The sequence below is a fragment of the Piliocolobus tephrosceles genome, chromosome 16 (genome assembly GCF_002776525.5).
Source record: "Piliocolobus tephrosceles isolate RC106 chromosome 16, ASM277652v3, whole genome shotgun sequence".
Taxonomy (NCBI): domain Eukaryota; kingdom Metazoa; phylum Chordata; class Mammalia; order Primates; family Cercopithecidae; genus Piliocolobus; species Piliocolobus tephrosceles.
Window position 1 is genome coordinate 68,656,109 of NC_045449.1, and position 18,661 is coordinate 68,674,769.

Below are 18,661 nucleotides of genomic sequence, written 5' to 3' on the forward strand. Positions count from 1 at the left end.
TGGCTAACACAGTGAAACCCTGTCTCTACTAAAAATACAAAAAAATTAGCTGGGCGTGGGTGGCGGGCGCCTGTCGTCCCAGCTACTTCGGAGGCTGAGGCATGAGAATCGCTTGAACCCGGGAGGCGGAGCTTGCAGTGAGCCAAGATCACGTCACTGCTCTCCAGCCTGGGCGACAAGAGAGACTCCGTCTCAAAAAAAAACAGAAGAAGCAGCTTGAAGTCTAGCAGGAAAATAGACCCTCTCTTTCATGCGATTAAACTGTTTGAAGAAACTGCGACTGCAGAGTTAACAGTAAGAGGGCAGAGTCGTGCTCCACCGTGACTACCTGTCTTGTAGCATAATTGCCTCTTTTCCCATCAGATACTGGTGGTAGATGCTTTAGATATAATCTATTGCAGCACAGAATTTTCCTGCCATTAAGAAGGCAGGAAAATTATTCTTTTTTCTTTTTCTTTTTGAGATAGTCTCGCTCTGTCACCCAGGCTGGAGTGCAGTGGCATGATCTCAGCTCACTACAAACTCTGCCTCCCAGGTTCAAGCGATTCTCATACCTCAGCCACCTGAGTAGCTGGGATTACAGGTGTGTGCCACAACACCTGGCTAATTTTTGTATTTTTAGTAGAGATGGGTTTCTCCATATTGGCCAGGCTGGTCTTGAACTTCTGGCCTCAAGTGATCCACTTGCCTCAGCCTCCCAAAGTGCTGGGATTACAGGCATGAGCCACCATGCCTGGCATAAGTTTACTTTTAAAAGTAAAAAATAATGCCTTGCTCTTTCTCTGTTAGACTTCATATATCAAAGTTTTTTGGCTCTAGGTCAGGCATGGTGTCTCATGCCTGTAATCCCAGCACTCTGGGGAGGCTGAGGAGGACAGATCACTTGAGGTCAGGAGTTCAAGACCAGCCTGACCAACATGATGAAACCCTGTCTACTGGCCAGGCACGGTGGCTCATGCCTGTAATCCCAGCACTTTGGGAGGCTGAGGTGGGTGGATCACCTGAGGTCGGGAGTTCAAGACCAGCCTGACAAACATGGAGAAACGCCGTCTCTACTAAAAATACAAAATTAGCCGGGGTGGTGGCATATGCCTGTAATCCCAGCTACTCAGGAGGCTGAGACAGGAGAATCACTTGAACCTGGGAGGAGGAGGTTGCGGTGAGTCGAGATCACGCCATTGCACTCCAGCCTGTCTTAAAAAAAAAAAGAAACCCTGTATACTAAAAACACGAAAGTTGGCTGGGTGTGGTAGCTGGTGTCTGTAATCCCAGCTACTCAGGAGGCTGAGGCAGGAGAATCACTTGAACTGAGATAACGGAGGTTGCAGTGAGCTGAGATGGCATCACTGCACCCCAGCCTAGGCAACAGAGGGAGAGTCCATCTCAAAGAAAAAAAATTTCTGGGTCTAAATGGAATATTTGGATGAATAACTGACACTAATGATGAAAAATTAACTCTTTTATCCACTTTATCTCCAGCAGTTTGCAAAGGTGAAGAGAAGGGTTGATTCATTTCATTTTCTTCCATCTAGCCGACAGATGAAAGGCTCCTGGCCGGGCGCGGTGGCTCAAGCCTGTAATCCCAGCACTTTGGGAGGCCGAGACGGGCGGATCACGAGGTCAGGAGATCGAGACCATCCTGGCTAACACGGTGAAACCCCGTCTCTACTAAAAAATACAAAAAACTAGCGGGCGAGGTGGTGGGCGCCTGTAGTCCCAGCTACTCCAGAGGCTGAGGGAGGAGAATGGTGTAAACCCGAGAGGAGGAGCTTGCAGTGAGCTGAGATCCGGCCACTGCACTCCAGCCTGGGTGACAGAGCCAGACTCCGTCTCAAAAAAAAAAAAAAAGAAAAGAAAGGCTCCTTTTTGATGTTCAAAGGTGGCTTTGTCGTTGGTTTGCAGATTACCACTTGAAATGTGATCCAGTGTCACCAATCTCTGTGCTATCTTAGGTTGACGTGGTGTCTTTCACTGTTGTGGATATTTAATAGTTTAGACATTTTGGTAATCTAGCCTTATCCTCAATTTCCCACATTCTAAAAAAAGTGATTGCTTACTATAGATTTTGATGGTACCATGAATTATGTAATTTGAAATGATTAATGATTCAAGTCATGGTACCTGAGCATTCTCCCTTCTTCGTCATTAGCTAATTCCTAGAGAGCATTATAAGATTTCTGTTTGATGACCACAATTAAATTAATTAGTCTTCTAGATTCTGAAAGCTTATGGATTTATACCCCTTTGGAAACTTTTTTGTTCTAGGAATGTCAAGACCTTTTTGATGTTAACTGTCTTTCCATCTTTCCATCTGTCCTTGTTATGTAGTGAAACTGAAAAATGGGGCCGGGCGCGGTGGCTCAAGCCTGTAATCCCAGCACTTTGGGAGGCCGAGACGGGCGGATCACGAGGTCAGGAGATCGAGACCATCCTGGCTAACACGGTGAAACCCCGTCTCTACTAAAAATACAAAATATTAGCCGGGCGAGGTGGCGGCGCCTGTAGTCCCAACTACTCGGGAGGCTGAGGCAGGAGAATGGCGGGAACCCGGGAGGCGGAGCTTGCAGTGAGCTGAAATCCGGCCACTGCACTCCAGCCCGGGCGACAGAGCGAGACTCCCTCCCAAAAAAAAAAAAAACAAAAAAAAAAAAAAAGAAACTGAAAAATGGATTTGATGTTATTCAGAGACACCCTCTTTTTTACTTGTTGTACATGACTCTAAGATGAAGTTGGCCATGTGTGGATTTTCATTTTGTTTCATTTTGTATTTTTCTTTATTTTTTTGTGTGTGGATTTTCAAACCTGTTACCTCCTTGAGCTTACCCATAGGCCTCACCCAGGCAGCGTTCAAGCTGAGCCCAAGATGCGGGCCTCAGCCCGACCTTCGGTTTCATGACCTCTTAGCTCTTAGTGGCTGCCGCCTAACTACTTTCCTTAGAGTCTCGCTGTGTTGACCAGGCTGGAGTGCAGTGGCGCGATCTCAGCTCACTGCAACCTCTGCCTCCCGGGTTCCAGCGATTCTCCTGCCTCAGCCTCCCGAGTAGCTAGATTACAGGCGGGCACCACCATGCCCAGCTAATTTTTGTATTTTTAGTAGAGATGGGGTTTTCCCATGTTGGCCACGCTGGCCTCAAACTCGTGCCCTCAGGTGTCCACCTGCCTCAGCCTCCCAAAATGCTGGGATGACAGGCGTGAGCCACCATACCCAGGCTCCTATTTATTTTATTTATTTATTTATTTTTTTTTTTGAGATGAAGTCTCTCTGTGTCACCCAGGCTGAAGTGCAGTGGCACAATCTCGGCTCACTGCAAGCTCCACCTCCTGGGTTCATGACATTCTCCTGCCTCAGCTTCCTGAGTAGCTGGGACTATAGGCGCCCGCCACCACACGTGGCTAACTTTTTGTACTTTTAGTAGAGATGGGGTTTCACTGTGTTAGCCAGGATGATCTTGATCTCCTGACCTAGTGATCCGCCTGTCTCGGTCTCCCAAAGTGCTGGGGTTAACAGGTGTGAGCCGCCGCGCCCAGCCTCCTATTTCTTATAATAGTATTTTTTGTAGGTGATTGATCTTGGTGCATTTGAGAGCACAAGTGGTTTACTTTGGAAGAGAGGAAAAAGAGGCAATATAATGGCATCTTTTTTTTTTTTTTTTTTTTTTGAGACGGAGTCTCGCTCTGTCGCCCATGCTGGAGTGCAGTGGCACGATCTTGGCTTACAACCTCCGCCTCCCGGGTTCATGCCATTCTCCTGCCTCAGCCTCCTGAGTAGCTGGGACTACAGGCGCCCGCCACCTCGCCCTGCTAGATTTTTGTATTTTTTAGTAGAGACGGGGTTTCACCGTGTTAGCCAGGATGGTCTCGATCTCCTGACCTCGTGATCCACCCGTCTTGGCCTCCTAAAGTGCTGGGATTACAGGCTTGAGCCACTGCGCCCGGCCTATAATGGCATCTTAAATACCTGGGACTTGGACAGATGTTGCCAACATCACAGATCTTTTGTGATAATATAAATTTTGTACTTATACAATTGGTTTCTAAAATATGTGGTTAGAACCAATTAAAATCTTCAGAGGATATGTCCTGTATGTAATATGGAAGGAAATCTTTTTTTTTTTTTTTTTTTTTTTTTTTTTTTTGAGGCGGAGTCTTGCTCTGTCGCCCGGACTGGAGTGCAGTGGCCGGATCTCAGCTCACTGCAAGCTCCGCCTCCGGGTTTATGCCATTCTCCTGCCTCAGCCTCCCGAGTAGCTGGGACTACAGGCACCCGCCACCTCGCCCGGCTAGTTTTTGTATTTTTAGTAGAGACGGGGTTTCACTGTGTTAGCCAGGATGGTCTCGATCTCCTGACCTCGTGATCCGCCCGTCTCGGCCTCCCAAAGTGCTGGGATTACAGGCTTGAGCCACCGCGCCCGGCCGGAAGGAAATCTTTAAAATCCTTAGTACTTTGGTTAATGATCCTTATACCTCTTTTTTTTTTTCTTGCTCTGTCGCTTAGGCTGGAGTGCAATAGCCGGTCCCAGCTCACCACAACCTCTGCCTCCAGGTTCAAGCAATTCTCCCGCGTCGGCCTCTTGAGTAGCTGGGATTACAGGCGTGCGCCACCTCACCCGGCTAATCTTTTGTGTTTTTAGTAGAGATGGGGTTTCACCATGTTGGCCAGGCTGGTCTCGGAACTCCCAACCTCAAGTGATCCGCCCACCTCTGTCTCCCAAAGTGCTGGGATTATAGGCGTGAGCCACTGCGCCCAGTGATAATTATACCTCTTAGAAAAAATACAGCATTGTCAGCTGGGCGTGGTGGCTCATACCTGTAATCCCAGCACTTTGGGAGGCTGACATGGGTGGATCGCCTCAGGTCAGAAGTTCACGACCAGCCTGGCCAACATGGCAAAACCCCATCTCCACTAAAAATACAAGAAATTGGCTGGGCACGGTGGCTCATGCCTGTAATTCCAGCGCTTTGGGAGCCCAAGGGCGGATCACCTGAGGTCAGGAGTTCGAGACCAGCCTGGCCAACATGTTAAACTCTGTCTCTACTAAAAATACAAAAATTAGCTAAGCATGGTGGTGGGCGCCTGTAATCCCAACTACTTGGGAGGCTTAAGCAAGAGAATCGCTTGAACCCAGGAGGCAGAGATTGCAGTGAGCTGAGATGGCACCACTGCACTCCAACCTGGGCAACAGAGAAAGACTCTGTCTCAAAAAAAAAAGGAAAAAAAGAAATACAATAATTAGCTGGGCGTAGTGGCACATGCCTGTAATCCCAGCTACTCGGGAGGCTGAGGCAGGAGAATTGCTTGAACCCAGGAGGTGAAGACTGCAGTAAGCTGAGATCGTGGCATTACACTGCAGACCGGGCAACAGAGTGAGACTCCGTCTCAAAAATAATAATAAGGCTGGGTGCGGTCGCTCATGCCTGTAATCTCAGCACTTTGGGAGGCCGAGGCAGGTGGATCATGAGGCCAGGAGTTCAAGACCAGCCTGGCCAACATGGTGAATCCCCGTCTCTACTAAAAATACAAAAATTAGCCAGGCATGGTGGTGGGCACCTGTAATCCCAGCTATTCAGGAGACTGAGGCAAGAGAATCGCTTGAACCCAGGAGGCGGAGTTGGAGTGAGCCGAGATCGCGCCACTGCACTCCAGCCTGGGTGACAGAGTGGGACTGTGTTTTAAAAAATAATCATAATAAATAATTTTACCTTATTTTTGACTTGGGGAAATGGATTAAATCTAAGTTTGTCGGCATAGTTGCTCAATCATTCATACCTCTGAAGTTCAGAATTATTGTACCTTTTTTTCTTTCATTCCTTGGATATGTTTTTATTGAAAAGCCACAGTATGCTGGCTTGTGGCCTTTTAAAAAGAAAAACATTTTTTAAAGAGAAGGGAAAAAAAACGCCACAGTACTATTTGTAAAAGGAGATAGTGGGTGGCTGCCAAGAAAAAATTTCCAAGCAAACTCCTTTTCAGTGTTTATTCATTTGAAGAGCCTCCTTGGGGCAGCTGCAAACTGTGGACTGTGGTGTCCTTGGTGCTGTTCTCAGTCTGCGTCTGGTCATTGCAGGGCCCCGTGAAGCACGTGTACAGAGTCCTGCAGTGTCAGGAAGAAGAGCTCACGCAGATGGTGTCCACGATGTCTGATGGCTGGAAATTCGAACAGGTACATCTCTTATAGAGCAGCAATCCCAGGTCCTGTTCAAGGGGTCTGCAGCTCTTCAAACAATCACTGGAGATGGCCAATTAATAACCTTGGGAGATGGGTAGGGCCAGGTGGGATCCTGTTCCAAAACATGGGCAAAGAGCCATTTGGTGGCCACTGCTGCCCTAGTGGTATGTGAGGAGTTGGGGGAACAGAAGAGCATCATGTCTTAGCTTCACGCCCACACTTTTCAGGGGAGCCCATGAGCTATTTAGGCTTGAAGTGCCTCAAAGCCTTTGGTTTTTGTTCCCTCACGGAGATTGTAGAATGAGTCCCTAAAGGAGACTGGGATTCGACAACAATCCTTCCATTTCTTTTCCCCGGGTCAAAACTTTTTGCTTCTGAACGTCTGTGTAATCCACCACGAAGAACTTGGTGAACAGCTGTGCTAGGAGGGATCAGGTGCCATGGGAAGTGTGGTGCCGCCGCTTCCCCCACTTCTCTCCGCCTCGGGCTTATGATTGAGCTATCAAAACAAAGCTAGGACAGTTGGAGCTTCACTGTGTTCCTCCAGTAGATGGCAGACTTGTTAAATTGTCTGTTGCCTTCAAAACACAGGAAGGCCAGAGAGAACAGAGTAAATATGATTTTATATGGATTATGCCTACTTATATGTAGAGTTTTAAGAGGTCAACAGCTGTCTCACCAGACGCTTACCTTCTAAAAGAAAACTCACACTTTGCATTCATGCTGCTGTCTCACAGATCAAGTGCAAAGCTGTCTGTCTTCAGAGCCCGTGGTGATTATTCCCCACACTTAGCTTCCACCACAGAATCCACTCTGCCTGTGTCTGTCAGCCTGGTTCTTACTGGGCATGGGTTGTAAAACGTTGCCAAGAGTTTAATGCCCTCCACCCCGGAAGTATTTTTCCTAATATGTGCTCTTAAGCAAAGGATTTTTTTAATGTATTCTTTGTGAAACTAAAATGAATACTTTCTTGTTGCATTTCTCATCTTATTACATTTCTCATCTTATTACTATTCTGTGGGAAGATGGAGGGTGTTCTCATTGCCTCCCTTCTGGATGAGGAAGTTAGTTTCAGGCGGCCGGAGGCGCCCCCAGCCTCATCCTACTGCAGTCAGCCATGCCGCCCACATGAGGCCTCGCCTGCTCACTGGGATGCCCTCACCCTCTGCCTGAGCTGCTCCCCTGCATGTGTATTTCCTCTTTAGAATTAAATTCTGAATTCTGTACTCCAAAAAGGTTGAAAGTACCAGCATGCTGGGCACGGTGGTTCACACCTGTAATGTTGGCACGTTAGGAGGCTATGGTGGGAGGATCGCTGGAGTCCTGGAGTTCGGAGAGCAGCCTGGGCAACATAGTGAAACCCCCCTTCTCTATCCAAAATAAAAGAATTAACCAGGCATGGTGGCACACACCTGTAGTCCCAGCTACTCAGGAGGCTGACGTGGGAGGATCACTTGAGCTCAGGAGGTGGAGGCTGCAGTGCGCTGTGATTGCACCACTGCACTCCAGCCTGGGTGACAGAGATAGACCATGCCTGGAAATAAAAAGTACCAGCAGCATATGACTTCCAGTAGCGGATCAGGGATTGACTTGGTGCTTTCCAGAGCCTCCTGTCTTCTGTCTAGGGCTTCTGCTGATAGAGGAGCCAGCTCTGTGTGTGACTGAAGCAAGTGTCCATTTTGTTCACAGATGTGTTCTGTCTCCCCTGGGTGTGCTCAAGGGGGCGTGGGCGTGTTAATCCTGCCACTGACTGTGGGGGGACTTCACAGCTTGGGTGAGGGGACAGTGGAGCTCATACTTTTCCTCCTGGGGAGGCCTCACCGATGACGCCCAGATGAAGAACAGGCCCATTTCTCCCCTGGGGCTTTGGTAGTCACAGAGAACTCATAAAGAGTTAAACCTTTGAGAAGTAAAACAGAAGTTCAGTTGGAGGAGGGGTGATTGTGTAGCACTGTCGTATGTGAAGGTCGCCGTGTGAATGTTCACTGTATTCTTGGTTCATCAGCTCATCAGCATTGGATCTTCCTATAACTACGGCAATGAGGATCAGGCAGAATTCCTCTGTGTTGTCTCCAGAGAACTAAATAATTCTACCAACGGCATCGTCATAGAGCCGAGCGAAAAGGCGAAGGTAAGGAGCCCCTCCCCCGGGCAGTTGCCTCTGGCTTGCTTGTTTGCACCCCCTCCTTGGGCTTTTCCTGAACTCTTGCTCCTCACTTCTTCCCTGGCCTTCTAGAGCCAGCGTTGCATTTTCCCCTCGTTTTGTTCTTTTTGACTGTTGTAATTTCAGTTGGGATTTACGGAGCACTGACAGGTGTTTGTTTAGTTGGGAAATATGAACATAAAAAGGGTAGACTTTCTCCATCCTCTGCTGAATCAATGAAAAAGAAACGCTGGTTGCCACTAATTACTACAGGGTAGGATTTCTGAACTCAGACTTGGAAAGTATTTTGCCTTTGTTCTTTAAAACTGTTCTTTTTTCACTGCCTCAGGAGAAAGGGTGTTTTCTTACCTTTGTGACTTTTACCTCCCTTAAGTTCCTGGAAAATTCTTTGACAGTGTTTCTTTTCCCTCCACTGTGCACCCTCCTCACACCTCCTACACACACATAGCTTCTAAATCGTGGATACCAGGTAAGCTGGAACCACTTCCTTTCAGTTGGCAAAGCTTTGGTCCAACAGCACATAAGCTTTAGACCCAGCTGTGTCCAGCAAGAGAGTGTTTCACACCAGAAGCACTGAGGTGAGGCCGAGGCTGCACTCCTGCTTGCTCTCTGGGATGACAGGACCATCATGCCACTCATCGGGTCCAGGGGAAAGCATCCCCTGACGCCTCTCTCTTTCCGTCAGCCTCAGCCTCTCCCCCATCTCCAACTTTCAGATTCTTCAGGAGAGAGGATCGCGGATGTAAACTAAGACCCCAAAACTCCAGACCTTCAGGAGAGCAGTCAGCAGAGCCCCTCTGTGAAGTGAAACCTCGCTCCTGTCCGGTGACCGAGCCACTGCAAAGCACAGCTGAGCCTGGCCCCCTGTGAAGAAGTGTTCTGGTCAAAACTAAAGGAACTCCCTCCCCACCCGCAGGACTCTGAAGACAGATGCGACTTCTGGCTGCAGAATATACCTTTTCAGAAACCTGCTTTCATTTGCTTAGCCAGTATTAGAACAGATCTTTACAATAGCAACTGGGCTGGGTTCCCAGTCGGAGCCTTTTGGGAATCTGGGGGATGAGGACGGAAGGCCTAGCTCCTTGGAAATGGCCTGTACTTTAAGGAAGCTGGAGCAAAGAGGATTGTTCCTGTGCCGTGCCATGGTTTCACCCTATGTGTGCCACATTGGATGTTATTAGCTGCTTCGGAACACCGTCCCTCCTATGCACCTTCAGAGACCTGCAGCACATGCAAAGGGTTCTAGCTGCAGTTTGTGGACTTGAGGTTTAAGGTAAAACGGAGCTGCCAGAGTACCCCACATTCCCATGAATAGAGCCTCCAAGGAAAGGAGGGATAGAGCGTCCTTTGTTGTGGTTGGAGGTTGGTGATCATTGCTCTGGATTTGGGGCTCCCAGCTGCCACCACATGCAGCTTTGCCTAAGTTTTCTCCAGCAGCCGGGACCCTCTGGAGAGCCTGCTTTCCCTCCAGGAGGAGGTTTGAGACAGGCAGCGTCCTGCACTGAGTCAGACAAGTGGGAGCTGTAGGGAGCTGGTGGAACTGCGCCTGCAGCCTCTTCTTCCTCCCCGTTGACCCTGTCTTCCTTCCCTGGCTTTTTCAACTGGACCAAAGATGAAGGCACTTATGGACCCTTTGAGGGCTTGGAGTGGGGAAGGCTGTTTCTCTGAAAGTTGCCAAATGTGTTATGTTGTTGTGTCTTAGAGAGTTATTTCCGTGACTGTCTCTTGGAAATGCCTTGACTGAATGTGCAATATTTGTGTCTCTTGGTTTCTAACCTTGGCGGACCTGCTTCCGTCTGTACTGTCCCCAGTGGTGTGTATGTATGTGCTGGGCAGCCTGGGGACCGCCTGTGTCTCTGACCAACCCCCCACCCCCGCCATTACTTTTTTTTCTGGAGAGCCATGCTGGCGAGGATCCAGATGCGGCAGCACCCCCTTTCGGGCTGCGTCCACAGAGCTTGTGTCCACACTTTCTCTCCGAGCACGTGGGTCTCGCTGAGCAGTCATGGAATGCGGTGGAGCCAGGGGACCCTGTCCGTCCCTGATAACTTTCAGTAGTATGGCAGATGGCATGGAGAAGGGGAAGGGGCTCTGGGGACTGCTCCTATGAAAGCCTCCTTGAGCCAAGTGCTCCTGGGCACCTTCAGAGTTGATGTCCTCTGTGCTCCACAGCTCACCTGCTTGCCAAGGTGTATCTGGGTAGTAATTTCTGGAAATGACTACAGACTCTGCCAAATGTCTTTTGAGCTTCTGACCTGACCATGCCCAGATGGCTTAACTTTTCCCTAGGACCCTCACTCTCCTTGTTTCTCTGTGTCTGTAGCATAGCATAGAACCTGGTATACAGGGGTTTCTGCTGACGCATCAACGTCTACACATCTACGTGCCACATTTTACAGCTGCAAAATGTTAGGTGAACTGCCATCCTCAGTAAAAACAGCCACCCCTTCAACAGTCACAGGCATCCATCCAGTTATATCTTTCAGAGAAAAAAAAAAACAAAGATGTAGCCAAGGAAAGTAGTGATCACGGGAAGGACTGCTCTGAGCCAGGTAGGATGGAAGACTTTGGAAGAGGCGCTCCTTGGCCAGGTCCAGTGAGTAATGTCAGACTGACAGAGGAAAAGCAGCTTGGTTTGCGGCCTCGTGCCCAATCTTGTTGAGGCGCTTGTCCCTGTCTGCTTTCCTGGGGCATGCCTGATCAGCGTGGGCTGGGGCTCCTAGACCAACCCCAGCTTTCTCACCAGGTTCAGCAAGGAGGCCGGGGGGCAGACACCAATGTTGAGCACCTCCTGAGGGCACCGTGTCCTTCATTCCCCTTAGATTCCACAGTTGCCCTCATGAAAAGACTGCTCCTGAGCCCCAAGGCACGTGCTCCGAGAAATAGACAGGAGTGGTATTTCCGCCCTCTCGGAGGGCTGGTGTTCACCAAGTTTCCCTCCTCGCTGCAACCCAGTGACACCTGTATTGTTCCAATGCTCCAGAACTCTGGTTTCTTAAGATTTCTGGGAGCGTTGTTCACCCACCCCCTTTAGGAACCAGGCTGGTGTTCTTGCTTGAAAGCCTTGTGCCCTCGGAGTGTCCGGCTGATCACGTCAGAGAGGTCTGCGTGTCAGTTTGGGGCTGTCACGGACCAGTGACCCACACTCTGCTGCCCAGTACTGCCAAGTGGGGAGGGTCCTGTCTTTTTCTCTGCCCTGGGTCTGGGACACAGGTGATGCCAGCCAGGCCCAGGAGTGCCCAGCATCCCCCAGCTGATGACACAGTAGCACTGATTCTGTCTTTTCCTCAGGATCTGGCCTTTTTCCATGGCAGTGAGGTGGGGCCCAGCCTCCTCTAAAGTGGCTTTGTTTCTGCACAGTTGTAACTGCTCTTGGGGGTGTCAGTGAGGCCGGGGGCAGGGAGCCACGGGATGCTGAGAGAGGAGGCCCGAGAGGACACCCCACCCTCCAGCGTGGCCTTTGATCCAGACCTTAGGGACGAGGCTGTCACTGGTGGGCACCCTCTGTTCCTGTTTGTGTGTTTGAATAGTCTGAAATGCTGTGACTTTTTTTTGTGAATAAAGATATGAAACAAACTTCTGAATCTCAAGAACTCTGGTGTTTTCCATTACTGTAGTCTCCCGGTTCCCACTGTCACTTCCTGTCGATGGTTCTCTCACGGGTCTCAGGAGATGACTTAACTACCTTTCCCACCGGGTCAGCTAACCAAGTCCGTTTCTCCTGCTACTGCAACTGCCAAAGTGGGTACTGGACCTTCTCCCTCCTCTCTTTCATTTTACTGAATCTGAAAAGACCCAGAGAATGCATAGAAACAGAAGGTGGGACAGATGGGCTGCCCACCAGAGAGCTGGAAAGAGACAAGGGGAGGAGTGTGAGATTTTTTTTTTTCCCCCCCGAGATGGAGTCTCACTCTGTCGCCCAGGCTGGAGTGCAGTGTTGCGATCTTGGCTCACTGCAACCTCTGCCTCCCGGGTTCAAGCAATTCTCCCCCAGCCTCCTGAGTAGCTGGGAGTACAGGTGCCTGCCTGCATGCCTGGCTAATTTTTGTATTTTTAGTAGAGACAGTATTTTGCCGTGTTGGCCAGGCTGGTCTCGAACTCCTGACTTCAGGTGATCCTCCCGTCTTGGCCTCCAAAAGTGCTGGGATTACAGGCATGAGCCACTATCCCCGGCCGTGAGATGGTTTTTAAGGGACAAGTCTTTCTGGAGGAGAGTGAGTGACTAGGTACAAGGAAGAGGATGAGTGAGAAACGTTTGGTGACAGCCAACAAACAAGTATTGATCACTTCAGCATCAGGCAGGGCGTGGGATCCTCAGAAGGTGTTAGTCCCTTCCGGACAGCACTTTAAGATAGGGAGACAAAATGGACTCATACAGCTTAGTGAACAGGATATGTGGGTGCATCCGTCAGGGTCCAATTGAGAGACCACAGCAGTTGTAAACTGGTAGTGGAGAAAGGACAGCAGTGGACACTGAGGCATCACAGATGTGGGGATTGCCGGGTGCAGTCCTTACTCCTGGGACCTGAGAACAGTGGGAAGACATTGGGATTATTAAAATGGAGATTTGGCCGGGCACGGTGGCTCATCCCTGTAATAGCACTTTGGGAGGCCGAGGCAGGTGGATCACCTGAGGTCGGGAGTTCGAAACCAGCGTGACCAACGTGGAGAAACCCCATGTCTATTAAAAAATACAAAATTAGCCAAACCAACTACACAGGAGGCTGAGGCAGGAGAATCGCTTGAACCTGAGAGGTAGAGGTTGCAGTGAGCCGAGATCATGCCACTGCACTCCAGCCTGGGCAACAGGAGCAAAACTCCGTCTCAAAAAAAAAAAGAAAAAAAGAAAAAGGGGGCCGGGCGCGGTGGCTCAAGCCTGTAATTCCGGCACTTTGGGAGTCCGAGACGGGCGGATCACGAGATCGGGAGATCGAGACCATCCTGGCTAACACGGTGAAACCCCATCTCTACTAAAAATACAAAAAAAAACAAAAAACAAAAAACTAGCCGGGCGTGGTGGCGGGCGCCTGTAGTCCCAGCTACTCAGGAGGCTGAGGCAGGAGAATGGCGTAAACCCGGGAGGCGGAGCTTGCAGTGAGCTGAGATCCGGCCACTGCACTCCAGCCTGGGCGGCACAGCGAGACTCCGTCTCAAAAATAAAAAGATTCATCTGCACTTTGGGAGGCCAAGCTGGAAGGATTGCTTGAACCGAGGAGTGTGAGATCAGCCTGGGCATCATGGTGAGACTCTGTCTCTACTTAAAATTAAATTTAAAAATAAAATAAGGCCAGGTGTGGTGGCTCACACCCGTAATCCCAGCACTTTGGGAGGCCGAGGCAGGCAGATCACTTGAGGTCACATGTTTGAGACCAGCCTGGCCAACATGGTGAAACCCTGTTTCTACTAAAAATACAAAAATTATCTGGGCATGGTGGGGCACACTTGTGAGCCCAGCTCCTTGGGTGACTGAGACACAAGAATTGCTTGAACCCGGGAGGTGGAGGTTGCAGTGCGCCAAGATCGCACCATCGCACTTCAGTCTGGGTGACAGAGATTGTGTCTCAAATAAAATAAAATGGAGACTCAAGAGGAGGGATCCGGTGGAGAAGGAGGTGCTGGCCAGTGGCAGCTGCTGCCTCTCAGAGGGTGGAGAAACCACCAAGAAACCAGCGCCACTCCTGGAATCAGCTATGCCAGCACACAGCAGTGTTCTGTGGTTTGGCTGACAACAGGAAATATATCATCCCTTCTTTTTTCCTCTCGGTCTGCAGTCTCCCTCAGCCTGTCCTACCAGGTTGAGCTAGGAGGGGGAAAATGTGGCTCGGAGCAGAGTTCAGAGGGTGGGTTTGGGGCTGAGAGACGACAATGGGGTGATCGGTTCAGTCCACCTCTTTGGTTCCTCTCACATGTACATGCTTCTGCACATACTTGAACTTGCATAGGATGGTGAAAAACGCTGGATGTGGTGGCTCACGCCTATAATCCCAGCACTTTGGGAGGCCAAGGCAGGTGAATCACCTGAGGTCAGGAGTTCGAGACCAACCTGGGCAACATGATGAAACCCCGTCTCTACTAAAAATAGAAAAAATTAGCCAGGCGTGGTGGCGGGCACCTGTAATCCCAGCTACTCTGGAGGCTGAGGCAGGAAAATCTCTTGAATTCAGGAGACAGAGGTTGCAGTGAGCCGAGATCATGCCATTGCACTTGAGCCCGGGCAGCAAGAGCGAAACTCCGTCTTGGAAAAAAAGGAAAAAAAAAAGGATGGTGAAAAACAACTTCATGCCTCCACGGAACAAGATACAACTACCCTTCTACAAGCAAAAATAATCTCTCCCTCCCTCAAAAATAAACACGAAGTGCCAAGTCATTGTATCCCTGTCTCAGAGACAGTCACTATTTCTGGGCTATGTTAATTGCTCCTAATTGCCAGGCTCACACCTGGAATCCCAGTACTTTAGGAGGCTGAGGTAGGAGGGCTGCTTGAGGCCAGGAGTTCAAGACCAGGATGGGCAACATAGGCCCCATCTATACAATTTTTTTTTTTTTTTTTTTTTTTGAGACAGAGTCTCGCTTAGTCACCCAGGCTGGAGTGCAGTGGCGTGATCTTGGCTCACTGCAAGCTCCGCCTCCCAGGTTCACGCCATTCTTCTGCCTCAACCTCCCAAGTAACTGGGACTACAGGCACCCGCCGCCACGCCAAGCTAATTTTTTGCATTTTTAGTAGAGACGGGGTTTCACTATGTTAGCCAGGATGGTCTCGATTTCCTGACCTCGTGATCCACCCACCTCGGCCTCCCAAAGTGCTGGGATTACAGGCATGAGCCACAGCACCTGGCCTACAATTTTTTTTTTTTTTTTTGAGATGGAGTCTCGCTCTGTCGCCCAGGCTGGAGTGCAGTGGCGCAATCTCCGCTCACCGCAAGCTCCACCGCCTCCCGGGTTCACGCCATTCTCCTGCCTCAGCCTCCCTAGAAGCTGGGACTACAGGCGCCCGCCACCACGCCCGGCTAATTTTTTTGTATTTTCAGTAGAGACGGGGTTTCACCATGTTCACCAGGATGGTCTCGATCTCCTGACCTCGTGATCCGCCCACCTCGGCCTCCCAAAGTGCTAGGGTTACAGGCGTGAGCCACCGCGCCCAGCCAATTTTTTTTTTTTTAATTAGCCAGGTGTGGTGACACATGCCTGTGGTTCCAGCTACTCAGGAGGCTGAGGTGGGAGGATCATTTGAGCCAAGGATTTCAGAGCTGCAGTGAGCTATGCTCTCTAGCCTGAGACACAGAGTAAGACATTGTCTCTTTTTTTGGGGGACAGAGTTTCGCTTTTGTTGCCCAGGCTGGAGTGCAATGGCATCATCTCAGCTCACTGCAACCTCTGACTCCCGGGTTCAAGCAATTCTCCTGCCTTAGCCTCCCGAGTAGCTGGGATTACAGGCACCATGCCCAGCTAATTTTTGTATTTTTAGTAGAGACAAAGTTTTATCACATTGGCCAGGATGGTTTGATCTCCTGACCTCGTGATCTGCCCGGCTCGGCCTCCCAGTGCTGGGATTACAGGCGTGAGCCACTATACCCAGCCAGACCTGTCTCTTAAAAAAAGAAAATTTGGCCAGGTACCATGGCCCACACCTGTAATCCCAGCACTTTGGGAGGCTGAGGTGAGAGGATTACTTGAGGCCAGAAGTTCAAGACCATCTTGGGCAACATAGCAAGACCTGTCTCTACAAAAGAAAAAAATTTTTGTTAATTACTCCTAATTGAGTTGGTGTAAATACACATCACCTAGTTGGTGACGGGCAGCTCAGGCCACAGGGTCACTTGATGTCCCATGAACTAGGTGTTCCGTCTCTGCCAGGGCCCAGTAAAGTAGTTATTCGCAAAAGAGGACATAGATCTGCCCAAAACCCTGGAGTTCTGCATGGCCACAATCCGGCTGGGGCTTGCAGAAGGCTCTGATACAGCATCTGTACTGGCAGGAGATAATTCCAGTATCACTGGATCTCCTCAGCCATAAAGCCTAGGTGGCAGCACAGAGCTAAATTTTTAATAAGAATCATACTATACAGAAAGATTTTCATCAGTAAAGCTTCCCCCTGGAGTAAACTGTTACTCTGTGAAGCCAGATTAATTCCTTGATCAGTTTTCTATATAGGGAAATTAAATTGCTTCTAAGTTTTCTATTTTCATTTTAATATTTAGTTAAAACATACTTTCTGGCTGGGCGCGGTGGCTCAAGCCTGTAATCCCAGCACTTTGGGAGGCCGAGACAGGTGGATCACGAGGTCAGGAGATCGAGACCATCCTGGTCTACACGGTGAAACCCCGTCTCTACTAAAAAAACTAGCCGGGCGAGGTGGCGGGCGCCTGTAGTCCCAGCTACTCCGGAGGCTGAGGCAGGAGAATAGTGTAAACCCGGGAGGCGGAGCTTGCAGTGAGCTGAGATCCGGCCACTGCACTCCAGCCCGGGCGACAGAGCGAGACTCTGTCTCAAAAAAAAAAAAAAACATACTTTCATTAAGATCATGGTTTTCCCAGAATCTTTCTGAACTTATTCTGATTCAGAGGTCTGCCCAATTAAAAAAAAAAGATCAGGGCCGGGCGTGGTGGCTCACGCCTGTAATTCCAGCACTTTGGGAAGCCAAGGTGGGCAGATCATCTGAAGTCAGGAGTTCGAGACCAGTCCGGCCAATATGGTGAAATCCCGTCGCTACTAAAATACAAAAATGAGCCAGGCATGGCGGCGGGTGCCTGTAATTCCAGCTACTCAGGAGGCAGAGGCAGGAGAATCACTTGAACCCGGTAGGCAGAGGTTGTAGTGAGCCAAGATCATGCCACTGCAGTCACTCCAACCTGGGCAACAGAGTGAGACTCTGTCTCAAAAATAAATAAATAAATAAAAATAAAATATCGGCCAGGTGTTGTAGCTCATTCGTGTAATCCCAGCACTTTGGGAGGCCGGGGCAGGTGGATCACATTCAAGGCTGCAGGGAGCTATGACTGCGCCACTCTACTCCAGCCTGGGCAACAGAGCAAGGAACCCTGTCTCAAAAAAAAATAAGAAAATATTCTTGGCCAGGAGCGGTAGCTCACACCTATAGACCCAGGTACTTGAGAGGCTGAGGTGAAAGGATTGCTTGAGCCTGGGAGGTCAAGGCTGCAGTGAACTGATGTCATGGTACTGCTCTCCAGCCTGGGTGACAGAGCAAGATCCTGTCTCAAAGAAATAACAGGCCGGGCACGGTGGCTCAAGCCTGTAATCCCAGCACTTTGGGAGGCCGAGACGGGTGGATCACGAGGTCAGGAGATCGAGACCATCCTGGCGAACACGGTGAAACCCCGTCTCTACTAAAAATACAAAAAACTAGCCGGGCGAGGTGGCGGGCGTCTGTAGTCCCAGCTACTCGGGAGGCTGAGGCAGGAGCTTGCAGTGAGCTGAGATCCGGCCACTGCACTCCAGCCCGGGCGACAGAGCGAGACTCCGTCTCAAAAAAAAAAAAAAAAAAAAAAAGAAATAACAAATTATTGGGTTGTTTTTTTGCCCAAGATTGGACTACTGTTTCATTGCTTCTACTCACATTTCATTCTGATAACTTTACACGCATTGTACTGTCTACACAGTTGGCAAATCAAGAGCAGAACATTCTCAAAATATGCCCTGCTGGCCAGCATGGTGGCTACCGCCTATAATCCCAGCACTTTGGGATGCCAAGGCTGGTGGATCATCTGAGGTCAAGAGTTCAAGACCAGCCTGGCCAACATAGTGAAACCCTGTCTCTACTAAAAATACAAAAATTAGGCTGAGTGTGGTGGCTCATGCCTGTAATTCCAGCACTTTGGGAGGCTGAGGCAGGAGAATCGCTTGAACCTGGAAGGCAGAGGTTGCGGTGAGCTGAGATCATGCCATTGCACTCCAACCTGGGCAACAAGATCGAAACTCCGTAATCCCAGCTACTGGGGAGGCTGACGCAGTAGAATCACTTGAATCCAGGAGACAGAGATTGCAGTGAGACAAGATGGCACCACTGCACTCCAGCCTGGGCGACAGGGCGAGACTCCATCTCAAAAAACAAAACAAAACAAAAAAATGCCCTGCTTTGCTCAGTTGCGATGTACAGCTAACAAGCCCCCACCCCACCCCCTTTTTTTTTCTTTTTTGAGACAGGGTCTTGCTCTGTCGCCCAGGCTGGAGTGCAGTGGCGCAATCTTGGCTCACTGCAACCTCCACCTCCCAGATTCAAGCAATTCTCATGCCTCAACTTCCTCTTTTTTTTTTTTTTTTTTTTTTGAGACGGAGTCTGGCTCTGTCGCCCAGGCTGGAGTGCTGTGGCCGG

At 49.7% G+C, this 18,661-nt stretch overlaps 1 protein-coding gene across 1 annotated transcript in view; it reads left to right on the forward strand.

The window, feature by feature from the left end:
• KCTD2 (potassium channel tetramerization domain containing 2) overlaps nucleotides 1-11,915 on the forward strand; it is a 20,063-nt gene extending 8,148 nt beyond the window's left edge. Inside the window, exons 4-6 of the mRNA XM_023211858.3 lie at nucleotides 6,066-6,161; nucleotides 8,173-8,298; nucleotides 9,048-11,915. Of these exons, the coding sequence (XP_023067626.1) occupies nucleotides 6,066-6,161; nucleotides 8,173-8,298; nucleotides 9,048-9,077 (252 nt within the window). The 3' untranslated portion in view covers nucleotides 9,078-11,915. The remainder of the gene's footprint in view (nucleotides 1-6,065; nucleotides 6,162-8,172; nucleotides 8,299-9,047) is intronic.
• The last annotated feature ends 6,746 nt before the right edge of the window (nucleotides 11,916-18,661 follow it).